The 22,041-nt window shown below is 48.4% G+C and overlaps 1 protein-coding gene across 1 annotated transcript; it reads left to right on the forward strand.

The window, feature by feature from the left end:
* The first annotated feature begins 319 nt into the window (after window positions 1–319).
* LOC119405570 (endothelin-converting enzyme 2-like) lies at window positions 320–21,894 on the forward strand. Its single transcript, XM_037672403.1, has 9 exons — window positions 320–465; window positions 2,731–2,792; window positions 6,578–6,951; window positions 11,545–11,793; window positions 13,425–13,856; window positions 14,463–14,804; window positions 18,319–18,660; window positions 20,746–20,937; window positions 21,733–21,894. Exons 1-9 carry the CDS (start codon window positions 320–322, stop codon window positions 21,892–21,894), a joined length of 2,301 nt encoding a protein of 766 aa, XP_037528331.1.
* The last annotated feature ends 147 nt before the right edge of the window (window positions 21,895–22,041 follow it).

The following is a 22,041-nucleotide window of genomic DNA, read 5'->3' on the forward strand; positions in this document are numbered from 1 at the left end:
CGTGTTTTACCCTTGTCCCGTTTTCTTAGGAGGAAGGCAAGTAACTACATCACAAATCAAATGTTTTTTTATGATTACTTTAGCTTCAAATTTTTCCATAAAAAAAAGTTTACGAACCGTTACGGAACATTTTTTCTTCGTTCCGGAACAGAAACGGAACGGAACTTTTTGCGGTGGAACGAAACTAAAACCGAAACGAAAAACATTTCGTTCCGACACCCTGATTCTCATACACGTGGCTTTTCTTCGATTCTGTGCGTTGTGTGCATGACGACACCCTGGAGAGCAGCAGCGTCTGGCCTCGGCGGCGAACTCCCCGATGGCGCGTTCACCGTCTCGCGCTGCATCACCTGCGCTAGCCAAGTCGCCCAAGTTAACGAAGGCGCCGAAGTCCCCAGTGTCCCTGAGGTCGCCAGCGTCCCCAAGCAGTCCACAGAGACAGGCGGTCGCCCCGCCAGACAAAAAGTAAGCAGCCGTAGGAAAAAAAAAATTAAATTGGCTCCGCACGAGGTCAATCGGCATCCACGAGGTCAATCGATGACGTCATGTGGAGTCATTTAGTGACGTCATCATGATAGCGTCGTGATGAAGGCATGAATTTTAGTGATCTGTGACTTCATGAGAGCGTCTTACGATGACGTCATTATGTGACGTCAGTGCTTGCTCGAAGGAGGTGACGCAAGCTTTTTTTTTCCTGTTCGTAAGCGTACACGGACGGACGCCGCAAAATCAAGCAGGTGTGTCATTTACAGCTAAGCTGTAAAAGAAAAAAAAAGTACCCAGGAGATAGGAACAATCGTGGGGATAGATTAGAAAATTCTTCATTTACAAATCATCTGACTTTACACTGGCCGTGCTACTTGGTGCTGCTTGGTGCAGAGTAGCTCACACGCAGGACAACCTGCACGTAACGTAGTTTCGACTTATATGTAGCCCCGTGTGAACTAAATTTACACTTGCGCTGTTTGCCTCCTCTGTTCTCCCCTCAATTACGCATTGAAACGACAAACAATACCTGAAAACCCTCAGGTTTAAAAAGGTACACACCCTCAATCCCTTAATTACTTTACTCATGTGTCATCAACTTTTCGGCCTGCTTTAGATACATGACGCTAATCCTCGAGACACGTGTGTGGTTAATGGTCATGTCCGGAAGAATGTGCCATTTCGCCTACTCTTACACACTGGTTGATACAGGAGACGAAGTTCGCAGTCACGTCTGTTCGACGAAGTGTTCGCAGTCACGTAGTTCACATGCGGGGGGGGGGGATCCGTTTACTTGCCGATTTTCCAGCGAGGCGTGCTATTGCATGCTGTATAACGCGTTGCATTACTTGCTTAAGATGTACTTCTGTGCTAGTTGGTTGATCATTACGGCATGTGGCAGCGCACGCCGGGTAAACACGAACACAAAATGACAACACAGGCGCTGAGTTGTCCGTTTGTGTTCGTCCTTTCACCCGGTGTGCGCTCCCATTTCCAATAATTGCATGACTCGACAGGATTTGTAGCTTTAAGTTAACCTCTTCGCGGTAGCATGTTTTCTCGAGAATTCCTTAATGTGCAGCGTTGGAGACGCCTTAACGCTATTGTGAGCAACGCGCGAGTTACACGAAATTCATGGGTCAATGAAGTTAGGTGAGATCAAAGGAATGATAAGTACTGTGGTTTGTTAGGCGTGTTTTCGTACCTTAAATAGAACGGCAGCAGAACTTCAGGTCGCCGTCACATGCGGTAGAGGCACGTGGCCTGAACAGAAGCGTGACGCCCAGGTCTTCGTCGCCATAGAGTTTCATAACGCTGCACTAGAGGAAAAAGTCAACGCTTGTGTCTATGGGAGCTGTCCCGCATGGCCCTTCAGCCAGCATGGGAATGATGGGAAGAACATGGATTTGCCTAAGCTTCCTTCTTTCGGCTTAGCGTGGCCTGGGGCCGATTTGTGGCAAGACGAAGTTCAGCAAACGTTCAGCAATCCCACTTCACCGTCTTGACCATTTTATACTGACCGATTCACATCAGCCCGCGAGGTTCACAACGAGCCATTCTTTCATCAGAAACACAAGACCAAAACACGAAAATAAACCAAGCCGCAAGCACGAAAACTAGGCAAATTCATCTACTACCCATTATTCTTCGTGACGCCCCGTGTCTAACCTCAGCAGACGTGGCTGAACGGTCGCACTGCCAGAGTTTCCTCTGGTAAATGTTGTAAGAAACTTTATGTTCGTCGCTGCCAAAACGCCAGCTTCACTACCGACAATGCCAGTGGGCTGGTTGCTGAATTTCGCTACGCGTCATGATCAACGTCATGTGCGCTCCTGGCCCTCGCCACGTAAGCAATATTTTGCTCACGTAGTTATGCCGATAACACGTACGTTCTGGAACCTTTCAAGTGTAATTTATCTGAATAGCTTAAAAATAAAATGCGTCATTCAGCGTTTGTAAAGTCGTGTACTTACTTGGTGTCGTTTTCTTGCGTGCGCGACGGTGCAAATATACTTGTACGGCTCCAAAACTGTCTACAGATGCTCATTTGAATGACCATTCGCGGACGGTTCAAGTGCAAATAGTCATTTGAATGAGCATTTGCACTTAGTTTAATAGCAATTGCGCTCAATACTGCTGAGCCCCTGACTTCGCACGCGGCCTTTGAAGGGGTCGCAATAGTGTGCAAGATGACGCTGGTTGCGGTCTGTCTCAAGGGCTGTTTGATTACGTGCCAATTTGCAGGGGTCAAACGCTGGCCTCTCCGACCAAAGGCGGTCCCCGTAACTTGAAATTGCAGGGACCAGGTAAGCAGCTGCACTACCTGATTTTGCCTTTTATGGCATATCCTAATTATACTGATCCACGGTATTGTTCAATACTACAGCGTCGCCCCGATCATGCCGTGTTGTTTCGCGCGTACGCGTCCCTATAGAAATGTCGCGACTCGCGCTGCCGGCATGAGTCTTAAGGCCCGACCACACGTACGCGTTGCAGCGCGTCAACGCGTCACTTTTTGACGCGGCGCCGCGCCCTCTCCCTATGGGGAGAGAGGGCGCGCGGCTACGCAAAGCTGCGCGCCCTCTCTCCCCATAAGGAGAGAGCGCAGCGCCACGTCAAAAAGTCACGCGTACGTGTGGTCGGGCCTTTATGCGAACACACATCCATAAGCGCCCCCGCATGAGCAGCTGTGCGCACACCACACCGGGCACTTACACGACGTCGAGATTAAAAAATTCATGAGCCCTTCCAACAACAGGAATATGGGGGCAAGTTTTCTTTCTCTCCTTCTTTCTTTCTTTCTTTCTTAACTGTTTCCTTCCCCGATGTCAGGAATTTGACCTTCATCCACGTGCTTAGCAGCACTACATTCTAGTTGCTATACGGGCAATAACGACGGTCATGCGTTCATGTACAGGCAAAAATGAAATGTGGCAACGTGAGATGACAAGTCACCTCGGTAAAAAGATCAGATTGCCATATCAGAGACGGCCGATCGCCGACAAGTTTACGATCGATGGAGCATCAATTATTGGAAAACGGCGCATACAAACACTCACGCGACCGGCACAGCTTCGAGGGCCGCATTTCTGTACGCTTGCCGCCGCAGAGTTTGCCGCATACGACACCTACACCGAGATTTCAATTTGTATTTCTTGATATAAAACAACTATGAAAAATTGGCCGCCTATCTGCGTGATAAGCTGCAAATGTCGTCGAAAGACGATAGTCTTCTGCCGGCCGTTCCTGCGTCGTTTCAGCGCAGCCTAAGAAACACTATAGGGTCTTTAGAATTACTATCTATGTATTCTCTAGTAAAGAAACACACCACCTAATATCTAAATATTGATGTTGCACCACAGATAGGCGTAAGATTTGCTTTTTGATCGACAATGTTCACAAGTATGAACGCAGCTACCAGTTCAAGATGGCTGGGCGTTCAGCAAGTTCTTAAACTTTGGTCGGGTGGCTGAATCGTGTGACAGACAAAGACAGACAGACAGACCAAAATTTCTCCCTTTAAGTATCTCAAGAAAGAGTCTTTAAAAATGTAACGGTTGTAGAAACCATCTAAATCCCTAGGCTGAGGCAAGTTGGGATTCATTGAAATGTAATTATGAAAAAGAGCGTATGAGATAGCAAAGCAATCGGTATCCATGCAAAAATAATTTACTGACCTTATAGCACTTTGAAAACTAATTATGACATTTGCGTAAAGAGCATAACAAAAAAATATGTGAAAGAGCGTATACACAAATGCAATAACGTGCAACTCCATTAAACACGGTGGTCAATTCAATATGCTTGTTTGTAGCAGTAAATATGTTAATGACTATATGTTACTTTAAAATGTATTTTCGGTGCAAAGGAGAAACTCGTATTCTGTATTAGTTCTAGTGGAAGGTTATTCCACACCTGTGAATCTTAGTTCTGAAAGCTCCTTTTTTAAAAAAAATCGGTTTCACCTCAAGGAAAAAGCGATGAATGCGAAGCAAAATCGTTATATTATAAGAAGTAAGGCTGGCCGCTAACTCTTTTCGATCCAGTCTCGCGTAACTCTACAAAGCGCTGGTGAAAAAAATCACAGCATATCCACGGAGTGAATGATGATGAGTGGGCGAAGCTGCGGAGGTTCATCGGTAAACCGTGAATCTTCCGTGAATTCTGCCCAGTACATCATCACCGACGTGAGATCGGGCGCGTTTATACTAAAGGTTCGATGAGTTATGACGACTTGCAGCTCACTTTAATTTTACATGTACGCTGTGAATTTTCATTGTTTAGAAAACCATTGCTTTAGAAAACATATGGCGTCTTTCGTTAAGCAGCTGGCGTCTTTTCGTTTTGCTTTAGAAACATCTGGCGTTCTTTCGTTTTGCTTTTACAAAACATCTGGCGTCTTTCGTTGGTTTATTTCATTAATCAACGGCGTTTTGAACAAAATTTTTATTGTTTAATCACGCACAGGAGAAATCTCACCAGGCACTACCTTGGAGGTAAACAATGGCTGCTAATGGGAATGAGAGACAGAAGAAGTCGGCTTTTAGCTAACACTTACACTTCTACTTCTACTAACGTTTCCTACTGGAACATGCCAATGGCTGCTAATGGGGAATGAGAGACAGAAGAATTCGGCTTTTAGTTAACGCGCACGCTGCGAATTTTTTATTGTTCAACAACGCACAGGAAAAATCTCCCACCGGCACCACCTTGGAGGTCAAAGCGTAAGACTGGTTACGCACTACGACTGCTACGACTACGACTACGAGGGACGAACGGGTGCCGCCTTAAGGAGCTTCGCCCCTAAAAGAATACGGCCGTTCCAGGGAAAGAGTGGTTTTAGTGCAGTCCCTTCGCGTAGGGAGCGCAGCACATAGAAGGGAATACGAGCCGTTCCCTGATGCCTGCCGAGATTGCGCGCGCGCCAGCGATCGCGACCGCGCCCTTATCATCAAACTTCACTGTTGCTGCTCCAGCGATGCAGCCCCCTCCCCTCCCCTGGCATCCCTTCATGCTCCCTCAAGACGGGCGGGACTCTTCCTATCTGCTTGAACGAGCAATCGACGGCCTGCCTCGCACGCGTGATGGCATCGTATGCGCCCTCCGGGCGACGCAGATGGGCCGGCTCGTGTCGTCTGTTTGAGCCGCGTTCGTCGCCAGCGCATGCGCGCTTTTACTCGCGGTTAGAGCACGCGATGCGCGGGGGAGAGGTGGAGGATGTTCTCAATTTGGACTTCATACAGAACATGACGGCGACGGCAAAAACCCGTTGAGAGTGTCCTTATATGAACATTCTTGAAACAGCGCAACGACGACGAGGACGAATAGAAAAGAACATAAACCACAGCGCTGACTCGCAACTGAATTTTTAATAAAAGCATATAAAAGAAGCATTCGGCAAGCATTATCAAATCATGAACGGTAGTCTACCACTATCCCTCAAGATGAAGGTATATAACAGCTGCATCTTACCGGCACTTACCTACGGAGCAGAAACCTGGAGACTTACAAAGAGGGTTCAACTTAAGTTGAGGACGACGCAGCGAGCGATGGAAAGGAAAATGATAGGTGTAACCTTAAGAAACAGGAAGAGAGCAGAGTGGGTCAGGGAACAAACGGGGGTTAAGGATATCATAGTTGAAATTAAGAAGAAGAAATGCATATGGGCCGGGCACGTAGCACGTCGGCAGGATAACCGGTGGTCATTAAGGGTAACTGACTGGATTCGAAGAGATGGCAAACGCGTGAGGGAGAGACAGAAAATTAAGTGGGTAGATGAGATTAAGAAGTTTGTAGGTATAACGTGGCAGCAGAAAGCACAGGGCCGGGTTGATTGGCGGAACATGGAAGAGGCCTTTGCCCTGCAGTGGGCGTAGATAGGCTGATGATGATAAAAGAAGAAAAGGAAGAAAAAAGACTACACAGTTGTTACTTCTTCGTGTTTGAGCAGCGCGCTACAGCCCAATGCTCTTGGAATTTTTTTGCAAGAGCGTTTCCAAGTACGGTCACCAAAATTTAATATCCCAGCTTTCCATCCTTCTACAGTGTCCATATAATTGCTATCGCAATAAAAGAGACTCACTACACGCAGGAGAGTATCCCAGCTTCCCCGACATATCGATGCCTTCGCATCCAGACACACCCAATTCGGCGGCGCCGCTACGGTCGCGCAAGACGACGCTTCTCTGCGCCTGTTGCAGCACCGTCGTGGTGCTGGCGGCCACGCTGGTGGCCATGTCTGTACTGGCAAAGAAGACGGGCTGGATCGGCCACGCGTACTGTCACACGGACGACTGCAAGCGCGTCAACGCGATGCTGCTGGAGGCGCGCAACGAGAGCGTCTCGCCGTGCGACAACTTCTACCAGCACGTGTGCGGCGGATGGCCTCGCAACCACAGCGGCCTGTCCGTGTACGACGAGCACACCAACACGTTCATGCGCAGGCTCGCCTCGTACCTGGTCACGGTGAGGCGTTCCGGCAACCCTTGCGGTCTTGGCTGTCTGCGTTTGCGTGAAGATGCAACGTACTTTTAACAGCGAAGTTCTTGAAGCCGGGCGTTAGGCCGTTCGGTGTGCGCAGAAAAACCTCGCCGAGCAATGACGTCAACACGCGTCGCAACGCGTTGCAGGAAGGAAAGGAGGAGAAGAATTAAGTAAAACAAAATAAAATTCCTCGAAGAGGTGGGATTCGAACCCGGGTGCCCCCTAGTCCGTAGGCGAGCGTCGTGACCACTCGGCTATCCAGGCACTCTAGCAGAAAAGCGTTTATGGGAACCATAAGATTGCGCTGCTATGGGCGAGAGAACCAGAAAAAGAAAGAGAAACAGAGAGAACGTAGTCAAGAGTTCGACGAAATCTCGTCTGGTCAGGAATTGGATGAGATGATTCACGGTCACTGGCCAAGTCGGAAGAGATGATCTGACGTTTCGGAATCGCATACGGGTTCCTTGTTCACTGAGCAGGACTCGAAGTCGTTGTCAATTATATAGGCAAAACGTGACGCAACGAGCATGCGTAGACGGCAGGCATAGTTCCTGGTGTCCTGTTCATTGTAGCTGGCGTCGACTGAATGATTAGTGATTCCAGAAGCCGGCGTCATAACACGTTCTTTTCCTTGGCGACGATGGCGGCGTTATCCCATGGTCAATCGTATGATCCTGTGCATGCGCATGCTCAGCGATGGCGCTTGTCGTGTTATTGTTTTTAGTCACGTCACGTTGGTGCTCTTTTCGAAACAGGAAAGTTTTCTCGACGCCTCAAAGAGCACCAACGTGACGTAACTAAAAACAATCGCACGACAAACGCCATCGCTGAGCATGCGCATGATCGTACCATTGACCATGAGATAACGCCGCCATCTTCGCCAAGGAAAAGAACGTGTCATCACGCCGGCTTCTGGAATCACTAATCATTCAGTCGACGCCAGCTACAATGAACGGGACATCAGGAACTATGCCTGCCATAGAGTTTCATACAATACCCTAGAGAGGAAACTGGCGCTGCGATCGTTCAACCACCATGGGAATGATGGGAAGTACAGGCTCCAGATTGGATTGCGGTAACTAGCGAACTGTCTACGAATCTTTTTCTACAGATTCAGTTTCGTTCTTCGCGAGGCCTGGGTAGTGGGGTGCGTTTCAAAGCACTCAAGCAGCGCCTTTGTTGTTCAAAGAGGCTGAAGACCGCTAGATCTCTTGCTTTGCTGCGACGCTGCAGCTTTACAGGTTGTATTTGACAGTTTTAGCAAAGCGTCGTGCACTCACCGCTGCGCACAGATGTAGCGTCCCATGTCAGTGCAGCAAACTGCATCGAGTTCACGTTTGTTTGATAAGCGCGTCTTACCAAAACTCGTTCAAATCAGCTGCAAAACGACGGCGAAGCTAAGTAGACGCACCGTCGCGCTCCTTTGACTCGACTTCACAACAAAACGAGAGATGCGTTGGAGGCAGACCACTTGAACAGACGCACCTGGCATCGCAGCAGACAATACGTTAAGTGTTTCTCACTCAATACAGTACTGTTATTTCCACAAATAGATAATGCATACTTTCGAGGGAAAAACAAGCGTGTTTCTTTTCAAGTGTTGTACAAAAATAATGCATTATTTGGTGATGCCAAATCTGGAACACAATTGCAGAGCAATGCATACCCTGGTGGTTGAATTTGTCCAGGTTTCAGTTCCATCTCACGATCACGCAAACTTTTTGCAAGAAGTTTTACATACAAAAGAATGAAGCAAGTTTTAATTGGAATTAACTTCATATCACTTTGTTTTACACTCGGCAAACAAGCGTTGCGAATCTCAAGAACCTAATCCATCCGAAGCAAATCCGAAGCCTGTACTTCCCATCATTCCCATGGTGGTTGAAGCGCGTCTCAAGGAGCCCGCGTAGACACTAGCGCCAGATTCCCCTCTAGGTATTATTGTAAGAAACTCTATGATGCCTGCCGTCTACGCATGCTCGTTGCGTCACGTTTTGCCTATATAATTGACAACAACTTCGAGTCCTGCTCAGTGAACAAAGAACCCGTATGCGGTTCCGAAACGTCAGATCATCTCTTCCGACTTCGTCAGTGAACGTGAACCATCTCAGAAACAGAGAGACAGAAAGAAACACAGAGAAAGGATAGAAAAAAATTGGCGAAGCTTGCACTAGGCCGCGCAAGGCTTCAAACAGCGTGGCGGGGCAATTCCGAAGACTAATCTGGTTGCTTCTAGGGTTGTTTCTAGTGATGCAGGTTGTTTCTAGGTTGCTTCAAGGTCGTTACTAGGCTTTCGCTGCTGATGCTGGGTTGTTTATAGGTTGATTCTCAGCGCAGAGAGGTTCGAGGTAAACCACAGAGAGTCACGGACATGACACGGATGTCCAAACTGCAGAAACAGAACCTCGCGCTGAAACCAAGCTTTCGCACCTCTCATAATCTACGGACACGTTGTCGTTGGCGTGGGCCTTCCATCGCTTCAGGGTCTTCTCGCAGCGGCTAGGCGATGCAGGTTGTTTCTAGGTTGCTTCTAGATTGCTTCTAGGTCGCTGCTAGGCTTTAGCTAGGTGATGCTACGCTGTTTCTACGTTGATTCTCAGCGTAGAGAGGTCAGAGTTAAACCACAGACAGTCACGGACACGACACGGATGTCCAAACTGCAGACACAGAACCTCGCGCTGAAGCCAAGCGTTCGCACCTCACGTTGATCTACGGGCACGTCGTCGTTGGCGTAGGCCTTCCATCGCTTCGGGGTCTTCTTGAACCGCCATTGCCGTTCCCGTTCCCTAGTATTCTATCGCACGTACCCGGGGTGTTCGGCTCACCGCCGTCGCTTCTCAGCCATTTTTGGGGCTAACTGTTGCCTTCTTCATCTTTAGTGAACCAGATTTACGAATTAGACAGAGAAAGCGAGATGAATATATATATAGATAGAGCCTCAACTTGGCTTTCCTAGGCTTAACTTCCTTTCTCTACGCTCATGTGGCTATATCTAGGCTTAAGTGGAAATCTCTAGGCTAGGCTTGGCTGGCAGGCTAAGGAAGGCCGCCCAGCTGCACTGCTCCTTCAGGCTTTGCACCACTAGTGCGAAGCTGCCCTTATTTATTTTATTTATTTATTTATTTATTTATTTATTTATTTATTTATTTATTTATTTATTTATTTATTTATTTATTTATTTATTTATTTATTTATTTATTTATTTATTTATAGTGCCAGTCTTCTGCAGACCCATACAGGGAGCGAGCATACATTAGAGGCATCTAACATGAGAGACAAGTTCCCAGAAAAACAACAGGGACGATATGAGGAGTACGGGAACACTTTTTCAATAGTAAGTAGATCTGTAGTATATTACCTACATTGTTACATTTCGCGTATGCGAGAAAAGCGCATCTACCATTAGAAATAACATGCAACGCATGATAAAAGGGACGTACAAGAAAAAAAAACAGTACAATACGACAGTACGAGATACTTTCTGCACTTCTACAACAGCAAAAGTAGCTACACAGGCTCTGTTAGCTGCACCACAAATCAACAAAAATTGATCTAGATTTGGAATAGTTATAGCTTCTGGTCCCTCCAACTACATTCAGTGAAGCCATAGCGCTAAAAACACGGGAACTAAGCAAGACGTCTTCCTTTGTCCCTGCGTTTTCCGCGCTATGGCTTCATTCAATGTAGTTAACCAACTAGCCCGAAAGTCTGTATTCCAACTACGCCCTTGTAAGGTTGGCCATATAGACAGAGCGCCCTGAGACTAACAAACAATTTACTACGGATGAAGAGGGCAGCGCTGCCTTTTTTTTCTCCATTATGTTCCAAGTAGCCGCTACAAAAGCTCGTCTGAATATATTTACTACTTGTACCTCGATATAACCAACTTCACTGTAATGAAATTCTCGATATAACGAAGTAGTTAACGTTTTACAACTTCACGTCCATGGTACATCATGTATTTCGTACCTAAACATAACGAAGCGTGCTCTCCGTAAGTTTCTTATGGCGAAATGAAAATCAGCCGAGAACCCATCAAGATATCGCTATACCTTATGTAGTGACCGCCCTTAGCATGCTTTCGCATTAAGAACAACGTTCCTATTTTATATACCAGAGGAAACTCGCCACGGTGGTAAAGTGGCCATGGCGCTCGACTGCTGGCCCGAAGGTAGCGTGATAGAGCCGCGGCCGCCGCATTTCGATGGAGGCAGAATGCTAGAGGCCCGTGTACTTAGATTTAGGGGCACGTTAAAGAACACCCCATGGTCGAAATTTCCGGAGCCCTCCACTACAGTGTCCCTCATAATCATATCATAATTTTGGGCCGTAAAACCCCAACAATTATTATTCCATTATGTTTCAGGTTTTTTAACCTTGATATGAAAATCAGGCGAGGCCTATCGCAAGGTATCGCTAGACCTTACTAGAGTCTCCCTAAGCATTCTTGGCATTGTGTCAAATTATCACATATATAGACGAAGTCCTGCGTTAAAGCTGTCATTCATAGAGGGAACTTGGCAGTCCGAAGTGCGAAGGTGACGATAGCTATTTGTTTTTTTGTTTTCATCGCAGACGGTGGTAGGCGACCAGGCGGGTCCGTCCGAGAAGACTGCGCGCTTCTACCAGACCTGCGTGACGGTCGTGGTGGACGGGCGGGACCAGACCAAGGAATTCCAGGAGGCCTTCCGGCAAGCGGGCGTCTACTGGCCCCGGTTGGGACCGAAGGACGACGACGCCTACGTCGTCGCTGCCAGCGTCTACGCCCACTTCCTATTCGGCTCGATGCTCGAGATCCGAAGAGTCGAGTCGTTCACCGGCGAGGTATGCCGGTATATGGCGCCGATCGCGAGGCTCCTCCAGTGTCAGTCGCGGTCGCAAGTGAGGCGGACGTCAAACGTGCCTATTGATAGTTTGCACAGACAGCGTCGCGACCGCTATCTTAAGGTACTAGCACATGGAGAAGCTAGCTGCGCAAACCAAGCACCATATGGACAGGCGCAGATACACCGAGGCCTGGTTCCGTATCTTAAAAAGAGCAATAGCGGAACTTCCGGTAGCTGTCACATGAGGGAGAGCCACGCGACCTGGGCAGAAACGTAACGAGTGACGTCATAACCACCGCCAAAATTTCAATGAAAGGAATGTGTTCTGCTTGACGTCGCATCAGTATCGCTACTTTGTCAATGTCAGTGGTTGGCGCGTCTCAGTAGGATAGGAGAGGGGCACAATCTACGACTGTTATAAAAATACATTTTCCCATTTAGCTCCAACTGTGTGGTTGCGCAGCGCGGTGCGCTTTTGTTACTGCCTGTACTATTGTTCCTTCCAAAGAATGCATGTATAATCAAAGGCCAACTTACACCATTACGTGCAGTAAAACGACGCCAAATGTGGCCGACATGAGCTTCTAAATCTGAAAGAATACTCCTGCAATCTTCCACTAATACATCGACCTGTTCGGTCAACGTAACAGGAACAACTTGCATGACAACGGGATATCGTAAATAGCGTTCTCTCGTCACGGTACCGACCATGACCAGGGCTTAGTTCTGCAGGGGCGGTGCGCGCACACTGTAACGGCACTGATTATCCCAGTCTCTCGCCTGCTTTCCACAAATGCCCTAAACATATCCTGCACCTCTCTGTCGCTGACAGCCGTGTCCCGAAATCGAGCACGCGCACTAACGCCTAGCAGCGCCACGCCGTAGGGATTTGCGAATGTTACTGAGCTTATTTCATCGTGATAATGACGTAGGCGACCAGTCGTAATTAAAGGCGAAAATTCTAAAGGCGACCATATCTCTTGACTTAGACGTCTGGTAGTGGTACTCGCACATCGGCGTTCGTGTACCCTGGTGTATTCCATGGGTTAACTAGCGCTCTGCCGAAGTGGATCACGGAGGCCGCGTAGAAAAAAAGCGCGTGGTTCAGATCTACTCCGCTAGGTGCCGCAACGATCCCCGCTGCTACGGGACACCTCCATGCCAGCGTTACCAGCGTTCCTTCGCAAAGGGTGGCGACACCCATCGACCGCGCCGCCGCCGTATTGGGTCAAACAGCGGACGCTGTCACCACACTGTACGAAGGAACGCTGTCATCGAGGCGACCTAAGCTGCTCGTAATCTTTCAATGAACTCAATCAATTTGGTCTTCATTAATTATACGGGGTTGTTTGACCAGGCTGATGACGTAACATGAGACGCCTTTGCCATGCAGTGGGCGCAGTCAGGCTGATGACGATGACGATGAATTGTACGTTATATACTGGATACATCAGATGCCCGACATCTTATGTATCCCTTATCTTTTATTTTTAGAAGACCATTTATGAATATTCTCAAAAGGGGAAATAAGTGCTCCACCGGATATGCTTGAAAAGAGAAGCAAGACTGTCGCTCTGTGCTCTTGCCACTAAAAATGAAAAACTCTGTCGCATTTTGTTGGAACCGCAGGTGTACCTCAGCGTCGCGCCGGGCATCGCCATCTTCATATGGAGGCGTAACTGGGTCTTGTTCCTGAACAGCTCCGACGACAGCGTCTATCGCAACTACTACGCCAGGTCACTCACCGCGTACGCCTCGGACATGACGGGAACGGTGGACTTCGACACCTTCGTCCAGATTGAGAACAAGGTGTTCGCCGAGCTTCTGTTCCCCGGCCGTTCAGCGGGCAGCCAGACGCTGGAGAGTATGTCCAAGCTGGAAGACACTATGAGGCCGTACAGCGCGAGAAAGCTGATCGCGTTCGTCGCGCAGACCTACAATATGACCCCGTCGACACCGGTGCACGTGAAGGGACTCGCATACATGAAGAAATTCGGTGAACTCCTGGAGGAACTGGGGGACGACAAGGTCATCTTCTACCTCGGCTGGCTGCTACTGCAGGTGAACATTCTTTCAAGGCTAAAGCCTGAGATGCCCCATAACACGCGAAAAGTGACATTATTATTGACATTATTATAATGTTCCTCATCTCGGTAGCTGCGCTGTGGTTCACCATGCATCAACCAACACGCCCAAGTTTTCACGTTACCAGCACAGGTACCACCAACCGCGTACACCAGTAAAAGGTCACGTGATCGGACTCATCTGCATCTTCGCCTTTTTGCCGCGTGGAGCGCCAAATGTCAGCAGTGATCTTAGTGAAGAAATAAAAATATAAATCCGCATCTAAAGAGGAGAGCAGGACTCGTTTTCAGCCAGTATTACAGACAGTCTTTCCATTAGTGGGGTGATCTCAATTCGTGTGGTGAGCGGTTGTCTGTCCCTTTCAGAGTGTTTACGCCACTCCGTCTTTACCCTTAATCAGTAGCGTAGCCAGAAATTTTTTTTTCAGGAGAGAGGTTCAACCATACATTATTTATGTTCGTGCCTGCGTTTGTATGTGTGTGTGTATATGCACATACAAAATTGAAAATTCGGCGGGGAGGGTTGAACTGCTCGCCCCCTCCAGCCACACCAGTGCCCTTAAGACTTTGACTAGGAGAGCAGCGCGCACTAATTCTCGTGAAAGCAGAAAGGCCCGCGTCATACGCTCGTGCGATGGCGCAGTTGATGTGGCGTGCTCTGGACAGGCGCACGAACGCCCTGTGGTACGAGTACTTCGGAGCCAGGGTGTCGGCGCGCATCTCGAGACCCCAGGAGGTCGACTGCCTGGAGCTCACCGAGCTCATGCTCGGCTGGGCGCTGTTCTACCGGTTCACGCGCGACGCGAGCGGCAAGAACACCGAGATGGTGGGCGCCATAGCCGAGACTCTGGGCGGGGCATTCAAGCAGCAGCTCGCGTACAACAAGTGGCTCGGCGACATAGGCCTCACCGAGAAGAACTTCACGGTGCGTATCCGCCTGCGCGTCTTCGTGCTGAGTTACTATTGTTAAGGTGGGGTGAGATTTTGAAAATGAGTTTCGAAATTAAGCTTTACAGCAGTGGCAATAAAAATTATGGCTATAAAATTCGCAGGGAATCTTACAGATAGACGCATGTTGCTCATTGGAGCTCAAAATTAGTTTTAAATTGTATTTATTGTTCTTTTTGTTTTATTTTATTAGTTTTTCTACACATGTACTTTTTTGTTAACATTTGCTATCTGCAGAACATTGCAATTTTGTACAAGGGTAGCAACCAACGTTTTACAGAAGTGTAACTAAAATTGTGAGCGTACAGCAAAAACTAGATTTGTTATATTTTTTGCGTTTGTCGATGTATGAAAATTGCCACTTATTTTTATGCTAAGAAAACACAAATGCACCTAGGCTACTGATTGTAGTTCCAGTTATGTAAATGCCACTAGTTAGCCTATGTGAAAATTTTTGTTTGTCTGTGCTTTACATTTCCCGAGAAAAAGGTGCACAAACCTCCAAAAATGTTGTTTTGAGAAAAACGCAGAGATCAGGTAGAGTTACACCCAGATTCCCTGTCAACGTGTCGAAGAAAGAGGACCGCGAAAAATTATTTTTAAAACCGCCATTACCCAAGTGTGATCAATTTTCCGAAAGATAAAGCAATTCCCTATCATATGATTGTAAAATATCAGTATCGAATTTTTTGACCAAGCCAAGTCTCATCCCGCCTTAAGGCCTTATGTGCCTAATTAAACACGAAAAGCAACCGTCGGAGTCGGCGCCACCACGAGTGATGCAAAAAATCATGTGGTGACATCAAAGGTCGCCATAATTTTTGACGTCATCATGAGCTGGGCTGATCACAGAGGCACTGCGAAAACCCGTGATGTGCAGGAAGGCATAGAGTTCCCTACAATATTTACTCGAGGGAACTCTGGCGCTGCGATCGTTCAGTCACCATGTGAATGATGGGCAGTACACGGATTTGCCTAGTCTTCGTGCTTGCGGCTTCGAGCACACTTGTGGCTTTGTTTATTGTTGTGTTTTGGCGTTTGTTTCGGATAAAAGAATGTACCGTTGTCAACTTCGCGAGCCGATTTGAATTGGTGAGTCTAAAAAAAATCACAGCATATCCACGGAGTTAATGATGATGAGTGGGCGAAGCTGCGGAGGTTCATCGGTAAACCGTGAATCTTCCGTGAATTCTGCCCAGTACATCATCACCGACGTGAGATCGGGCGCGTTTATACTAAAGGTTCGATGAGTTATGACGACTTGCAGCTCACTTTAATTTTACATGTACGCTGTGAATTTTCATTGTTTAGAAAACCATTGCTTTAGAAAACACCTTGCGTCTTTCGTTAAGCAGCTGGCGTCTTTTTCGTTTCGCTTTAGAAACATCTGGCGTTCTTTCGTTTTGTTTTTACAAAACATCTGGCGTCTTTCGTTGGTTTATTTCATCAATCAACGGCGTTTTGAACAAAATTTTTATTGTTTAATCACGCACAGGAGAAATCTCACCAGGCACTACCTTGGAGGTAAACAATGGCTGCTAATGGGAATGAGAGACAGAAGAAGTCGGCTTTTAGCTAACGCTGCGAATTTTTTATTGTTCAACAACGCACAGGAAAAATCTCCCACCGGCACCACCTTGGAGGTCAAAGCGTGAGAATAGTTACGCACTACGACTACGACTACGAGGGACGAACGGGTGCCGCCTTAAGGAGCTTCGCCACTAAAAAATTACACCACCTCCCGCTAAAGGGGACCATGAGGCGATGCGAAGCCGGAGCACTTGCACAATCGCGTTCCGTTGGCGTTCGCTGGGCATGCTACCGACCTCGCGTCGTGGAACGCGAAGAGGAACACTACGCGCGTCGTGTCTTCCCTCTAGCCTGGCCGTTAATTCTCACAGGGCATGCGGGGAACGTCGACAGGCGCGCGAGAGAGAGGCAGCGTAGGAGAGGAGAGAGAGGGGGAGGGGACGCGCATGCGCTGGCCCTCATCGCGGCGCTGCGCAGGAGAGAATTTCGGCATGTCGAGCCCGCATTTCAGAGGAGCCAACCGAGGCAAGCGCTGGACTTAACGCGCGCAGCGCTCTACTATTTGAAGGAGAGGAGACTAGAGGAGGAGAGTAGCGTATGCGCCGTGAGAGCAGAAGCGGGAACGCAGGAGAAGCGCAAGCAGGTGCTGGTAGAGAAATGGAGAGAGTAACGCGCAGCTGTTGGAGAGAGGGAAGGAGGAGAGTCGCGCATGCGTAGTGTGAGTGCGGACATCAACGCTGCGTGCGGATTACCACGCCGCCTTACATACCCCCGAGCAAGAGATACTTCGCATCTAAAAGATTATGGTGGTGAAGTGGAACTGTTAAACATTTGCTGAACTTTGTTTTGAGACAAAGCGGCTCCAGGGCCACATGGAGCCAAACGGAGTTGAAAGAAGGAAGTTTCGACAAATCCGTGTACTACCCATCATTCCCATGCTGGCTGAAGCGCCATGCGTTGCAGCTCCCATAGACACTAGCGCCAGAGTACCCTCTAGTAAATATTGTAGGCAACTCTATGAAGAAAGGTTCCAATGCCTACGATCCCATAAGTAGCGAAAAACCACGTTTGAAGAAAGCTTTCGATGAGGGCAAGGGGAGGGGGGTATAAATACTAAGAAAAAGATGGCTTTCGCCTTCCAGTCGTCTTGGGCACATGCATAAGGGACCGCGTGACTTTTTTTTTGTGCGAGTGTCCAACTATAAGTATGCTGCGCTAACGTACCGCCAAAATACATTCAACACAGGCGTGACTCTGTCGCAATGACACTGAGATCCTATCATTCTTTTTCTCGACGCTATGTTCGAGAGCGCGGCTTCGGTTCTTGGTCACCGAGGCTGGATCCTGATGAAGGCGAAACGCTAGGACACTCGTGACTTCGATGCGCGTTAACGAACACCAGGCGGTCAACACTAACCCGCAAGCGGAGACAACAGCGCGTAGCCGAAAAGGGCGAAATGCTGATAGACTCAACGCTTAGCGCTGACATCGTCCGCGTTCTTTATGAAGAAATAAGCGGCGAGAAAGAGATAGCGAATACAGGAAGGGTAATGAAGGCGAGAAAGCAACCACTCTCTGGTCTGTGAACTCGGAGTGGTTTAGGGGCCCCTCTAACACATTATTAATAATTATTGGTGTTTTACATGTCCCAAAATAGCGATATGATTATGAGGGACGTCGTAGTGGAGGGCTCCAGAAATTTCGACCACCTGAGGGGTTCATTAACGTGCACCTAAATCTAAGTACAGGAGCCCCAAGTATTTTCGCCTCCATCGAAAATGCGAACACCGAGGCCGGTATTCTATCCCGCGACCTTCGGGTCAGCAGTCGACAACCATAACCACTAGACCGACCACTGTGGCGCTTAGTGCAGAAATTGTCCACGTGTTTTATGAAGAAATGAGTGGCGAGAAACAAACCACTAACAAATTCGCGTGTACTTCGAATGACGCCATCCGCAGGAGCTTCTGTTCTACCGGAAGCGGTTCTCGGAGGCCAAGCTACGTCAGCGGCTGGCCAACGTGACGGACATGACCGACTCGGTCGTGGCCAACTTGGTCTCCGTGGCCCAAACGAGGCGCATGATGTCCGAGGCGGATTGGGACGACATGCGCACCTTCTACATGTGGGACATGCGAACCGTGGACAAGTACTCGCTGTACAACAAGGAGCGCCACAGCCTGCGAGCGCTGCCCCTGTTCGGGGAGCTGCCGCTGTTCGGCGAGGGTTCGACGGACGCCGCAAACTACGGCGCACTGGGCACGCTGATCGGGGCGGCCGCCGCCGAATTGATCGTCGACAGGGTGAGCGGTTAAGTCCTGTTCCAAACCGTTATTAAGACGAAAGCCTTAAAGACTATGTTCACACCTATGACCAGCACCAGTCGCGCGAACGAGTTAGTCGCAAAGCGACCGGCCGCAAATGGCCGCTTTGACTCGGTTGCTCACTGCTCAATTTTGAAGTCGCGCGACCGCGATCGCGAAGCTCTCAACTAATCAGATGCGCAGACGATAGCAATGCCACGGCCGCTACTGTTTTTTTTTTATGTAGCGGCCGTGGCAATGCGAACAGACGTGAACTCTGTTTAGCGACGACTATAGGTCGCACGTAGGTGTGAACATCGATCGCTCATATATCGCTTTTCGGTCGCCTAGTCGCAAATGGTTACGCGACCGGTGCTAGTCGCAGGTGTGAACCAGGCCCGTAGCCATAGGGGGGCCCTAGGAACCCCACCCCCCCAAACTTTTCGTGAAGTAGGTGTTTTTACCAAAAATAACTAATGAAATTGGGTGTTTTTCTCAAATAATCAAGGTTTTCAGCAAGTGCCCCCCACCAAAAAAAAAAAAAAATTCCTGGCTACGGGCCTGGTGTGAACGAGCCTTCATAGATGCTTCATCAAACGCGAAAATTTACTGTCGGCGGCGTCAACACGAGTGATCACCCAATGACGTCATCATGACGTCACATAACGTGAGGTCACATGATGACGTCATCACATACATCACAGAGACAGTTAGGCGAGTTGGTGCAAATTCCTACTTGAAGGGCCGCTAAATAGCCTCCGCAAATACTAAAAAAACGAGCACGTTATTCTCTCTTGGTGGTTCTCGTCTTTCTGCCGCACTTCGTGATGCCAGAACGGCGATTCACGTGACGTCATTAGGGTACATACTGGTCCATATACGAGAAATATAAGTTGTGAATTGTCTCCCACCCTGCTTTGCCATGCAGTCGCCCACCCATTCTCCCGTGTCTCGCGTGATTATCGTGCGAAGAAAAATAAATCTGGAGACGACCCATGGCCTCCGAGATTGCACGCCGGCTTAGGTGTCCGCATGGTGGCACTCGCACCTCAACTTTCGTGTGCCGTGGTGTGTACCTAGGGTTAACCTCGTGTTTCGAGCTCTGCCGAAGCTGATCGCGGAGGCCACGTAGGAAGGAGCGCGTGGTTGAGACCTGCTCCATCAGGTGTCGCAACGATCCCAGCTGCTCGCAAGAAAAGCATCTGCTCGTTGAATGAACTCATTCGTGTAATTTTCGTTAACTATCCTGAGAATTAGTGGGTTATCTTAAGGAACTTTATGCTCGGATAGCATATGTATCCAATGTAACCCTTAAATTGAACCAGGACCATCTATTTCTTACCAGTTTTGTTTGTTTTTAAACACATTCTTAGAACCGGAAGTGCTCGACCAGAAGTGCTTGCAAGGGAAACACATCACTCGTTGCTCGTTCCACTAAAAATCTGCGGATACGAAGCAACAGGTGAATCGAACCACTCGTCAGCTCAGTGCGCCTGCATTCACCTCATTATTGTGCGTTTTGACAAGGACAACTTTACTTGAAGCATTACTACCGTGTTTGAAGACGCCTTCAACGCACCGCGTTCTTGCGGCAATATATCAAACGTTAAAATTTTTCTCACAGTGATGCATGCAGAAAACAGTTAACGCCTGTGCATACTTCAAGCACGTGACAAACTTAACTTTGATGGGGTAAAGGAGAATTACTGCATGTGGAATGAATGTATATTTTATTCTTCTCTATTTATTAAAACTGAATATAATGTGCGCTAAGTGTCGTCAGGCAATACCTCATCTTTCTAGCAACGGGCCATAAGGTACCTTCGGAAAGAACTTCACTATCCACGATACATTTATGGACAGCCGATTATATAAATCAGGCCTAAAGGCGTCATTTATAGGGCACCATGACAAAGCGAGCAAGGTTATTCTTCAACGGAATGTCAGCGCCATACATTGACATAATTGGGAGGGGGGGGCGCTGCGACCAACCTTCGCCCCCCCTGAAGGGGAACCCTGCGCACGCCTATGATCACGTATTAGCCACTCACTAGCGGCTCACTAATCCCTGTATGGTTCTTTCAGGCTCCGAAAGAGAGTAAGGAGGTGTTGGAAAGCCGGCTGAGTTGCTACTACAACAAGTCGGCGATTACGCCCAAAGCACGAGACCCCCTCTACCGGTCGGCGGCTGTCGACATCGCGTACCAGGCATTCGACGCCGACGCAACCAATAGACAGGACCTGAAGGACTTCAAACGCGACCAGACTTTCTTCCAGGCGAGTATGGCCTCTGAGATCCTTCGACCTTTTTCTTGCACGTTTTTTTTTGTTTTTGTTTTTTTTTTATGGCGAAAGCCTCAGATGCCTCGTGAAAAGCGAAAAGTAGCCGTCGGCGGCGGCGTCAGCACGAGTGATGCGAAAAATCATGATCGTGTGATGACGGCATCATGACGTCACAGATCGCCAGCATTTGTGACATCATCACATCACCATGACGTCACATACCGCGACGCCATATAATGACGACATCACATGGAATCGTCGCTTGGCCAAAGGTGGGCCGATTCCTCGCGAAATAATTAGTAGTCAATCGATGTTACCGCATAGTATAAGACAAATATAACTAACAGAAATATAGGCAACAGTAATGTAAAATCAACGAACTAGTATGAATTAACACCTCAGTTTAAGCTATAGGTAAGCTTCCGTGAGACTGACCAGTCTCTGCTGAATCGTGTTCCCTGCTCTTACAGGAGACCCACCAATATATAGCTTAGTGGCTAAGGTGTCGCGATGCCATGCTGGAGGACGCGGGTACGATTCCCGGCAACGGCGGCCGCACGTCGGTGGGAGCGGAATGTATGAACACCGCGTAATTATTTAGCTGCACGTTTCGGGTGCTCCATATTAAAGGGTACAAGCTATTACAAGCTTTTACAAGGTATTAGTAAGCGTGACGTATCAAGGGACCGCCAATGAGCGCGCAGCACTTCGGATTCGGTGAAGGCAACCACCGCTCACGAAAAGCACAAAGAATCATCGCTCAATACATTTCTTCACTCGTGATCGCAGATGATGTGCTACCTGACGTGCGAGGGCAATCCGAAGGACATCCCGGATGCGGAGCTAAACTGCAACCAAGGAATTAAGGACAGCCGTCACTTCGGAAGGATATTCGGCTGCCCGCTCGGGTCGCCCATGAATCCTAAGGACAAGTGCCGCTTGTTCAGCTGATGTACCTTGCCGACCATACTACTGTGCAGTGCCAAGTGACTTCGCCCCCGCTCTGGTTTCCGACTGGCGTGCCTCCTCCGAGGTTTTGAACACTGCACACTACTATCGTTTGTTAGTTTCGTTGTAGCAGCTTATTAATTTTGCGTA

This window comes from Rhipicephalus sanguineus, chromosome 9 (assembly GCF_013339695.2).
Source record: "Rhipicephalus sanguineus isolate Rsan-2018 chromosome 9, BIME_Rsan_1.4, whole genome shotgun sequence".
Taxonomy (NCBI): domain Eukaryota; kingdom Metazoa; phylum Arthropoda; class Arachnida; order Ixodida; family Ixodidae; genus Rhipicephalus; species Rhipicephalus sanguineus.

Coding starts and splice junctions, on each gene's coding strand:
- LOC119405570 (XM_037672403.1), top strand. CDS start 320: ATGGCGCGTTCACCGTCTCGCGCTGCATCACCTGCGCTAGCCAAGTCG. Junction 11,794..13,424: donor TCGAGTCGTTCACCGGCGAG/GTATGCCGGTAT, acceptor TTGGAACCGCAG/GTGTACCTCAGCGTCGCGCC. Junction 13,857..14,462: donor TCGGCTGGCTGCTACTGCAG/GTGAACATTCTT, acceptor CTAGGAGAGCAG/CGCGCACTAATTCTCGTGAA.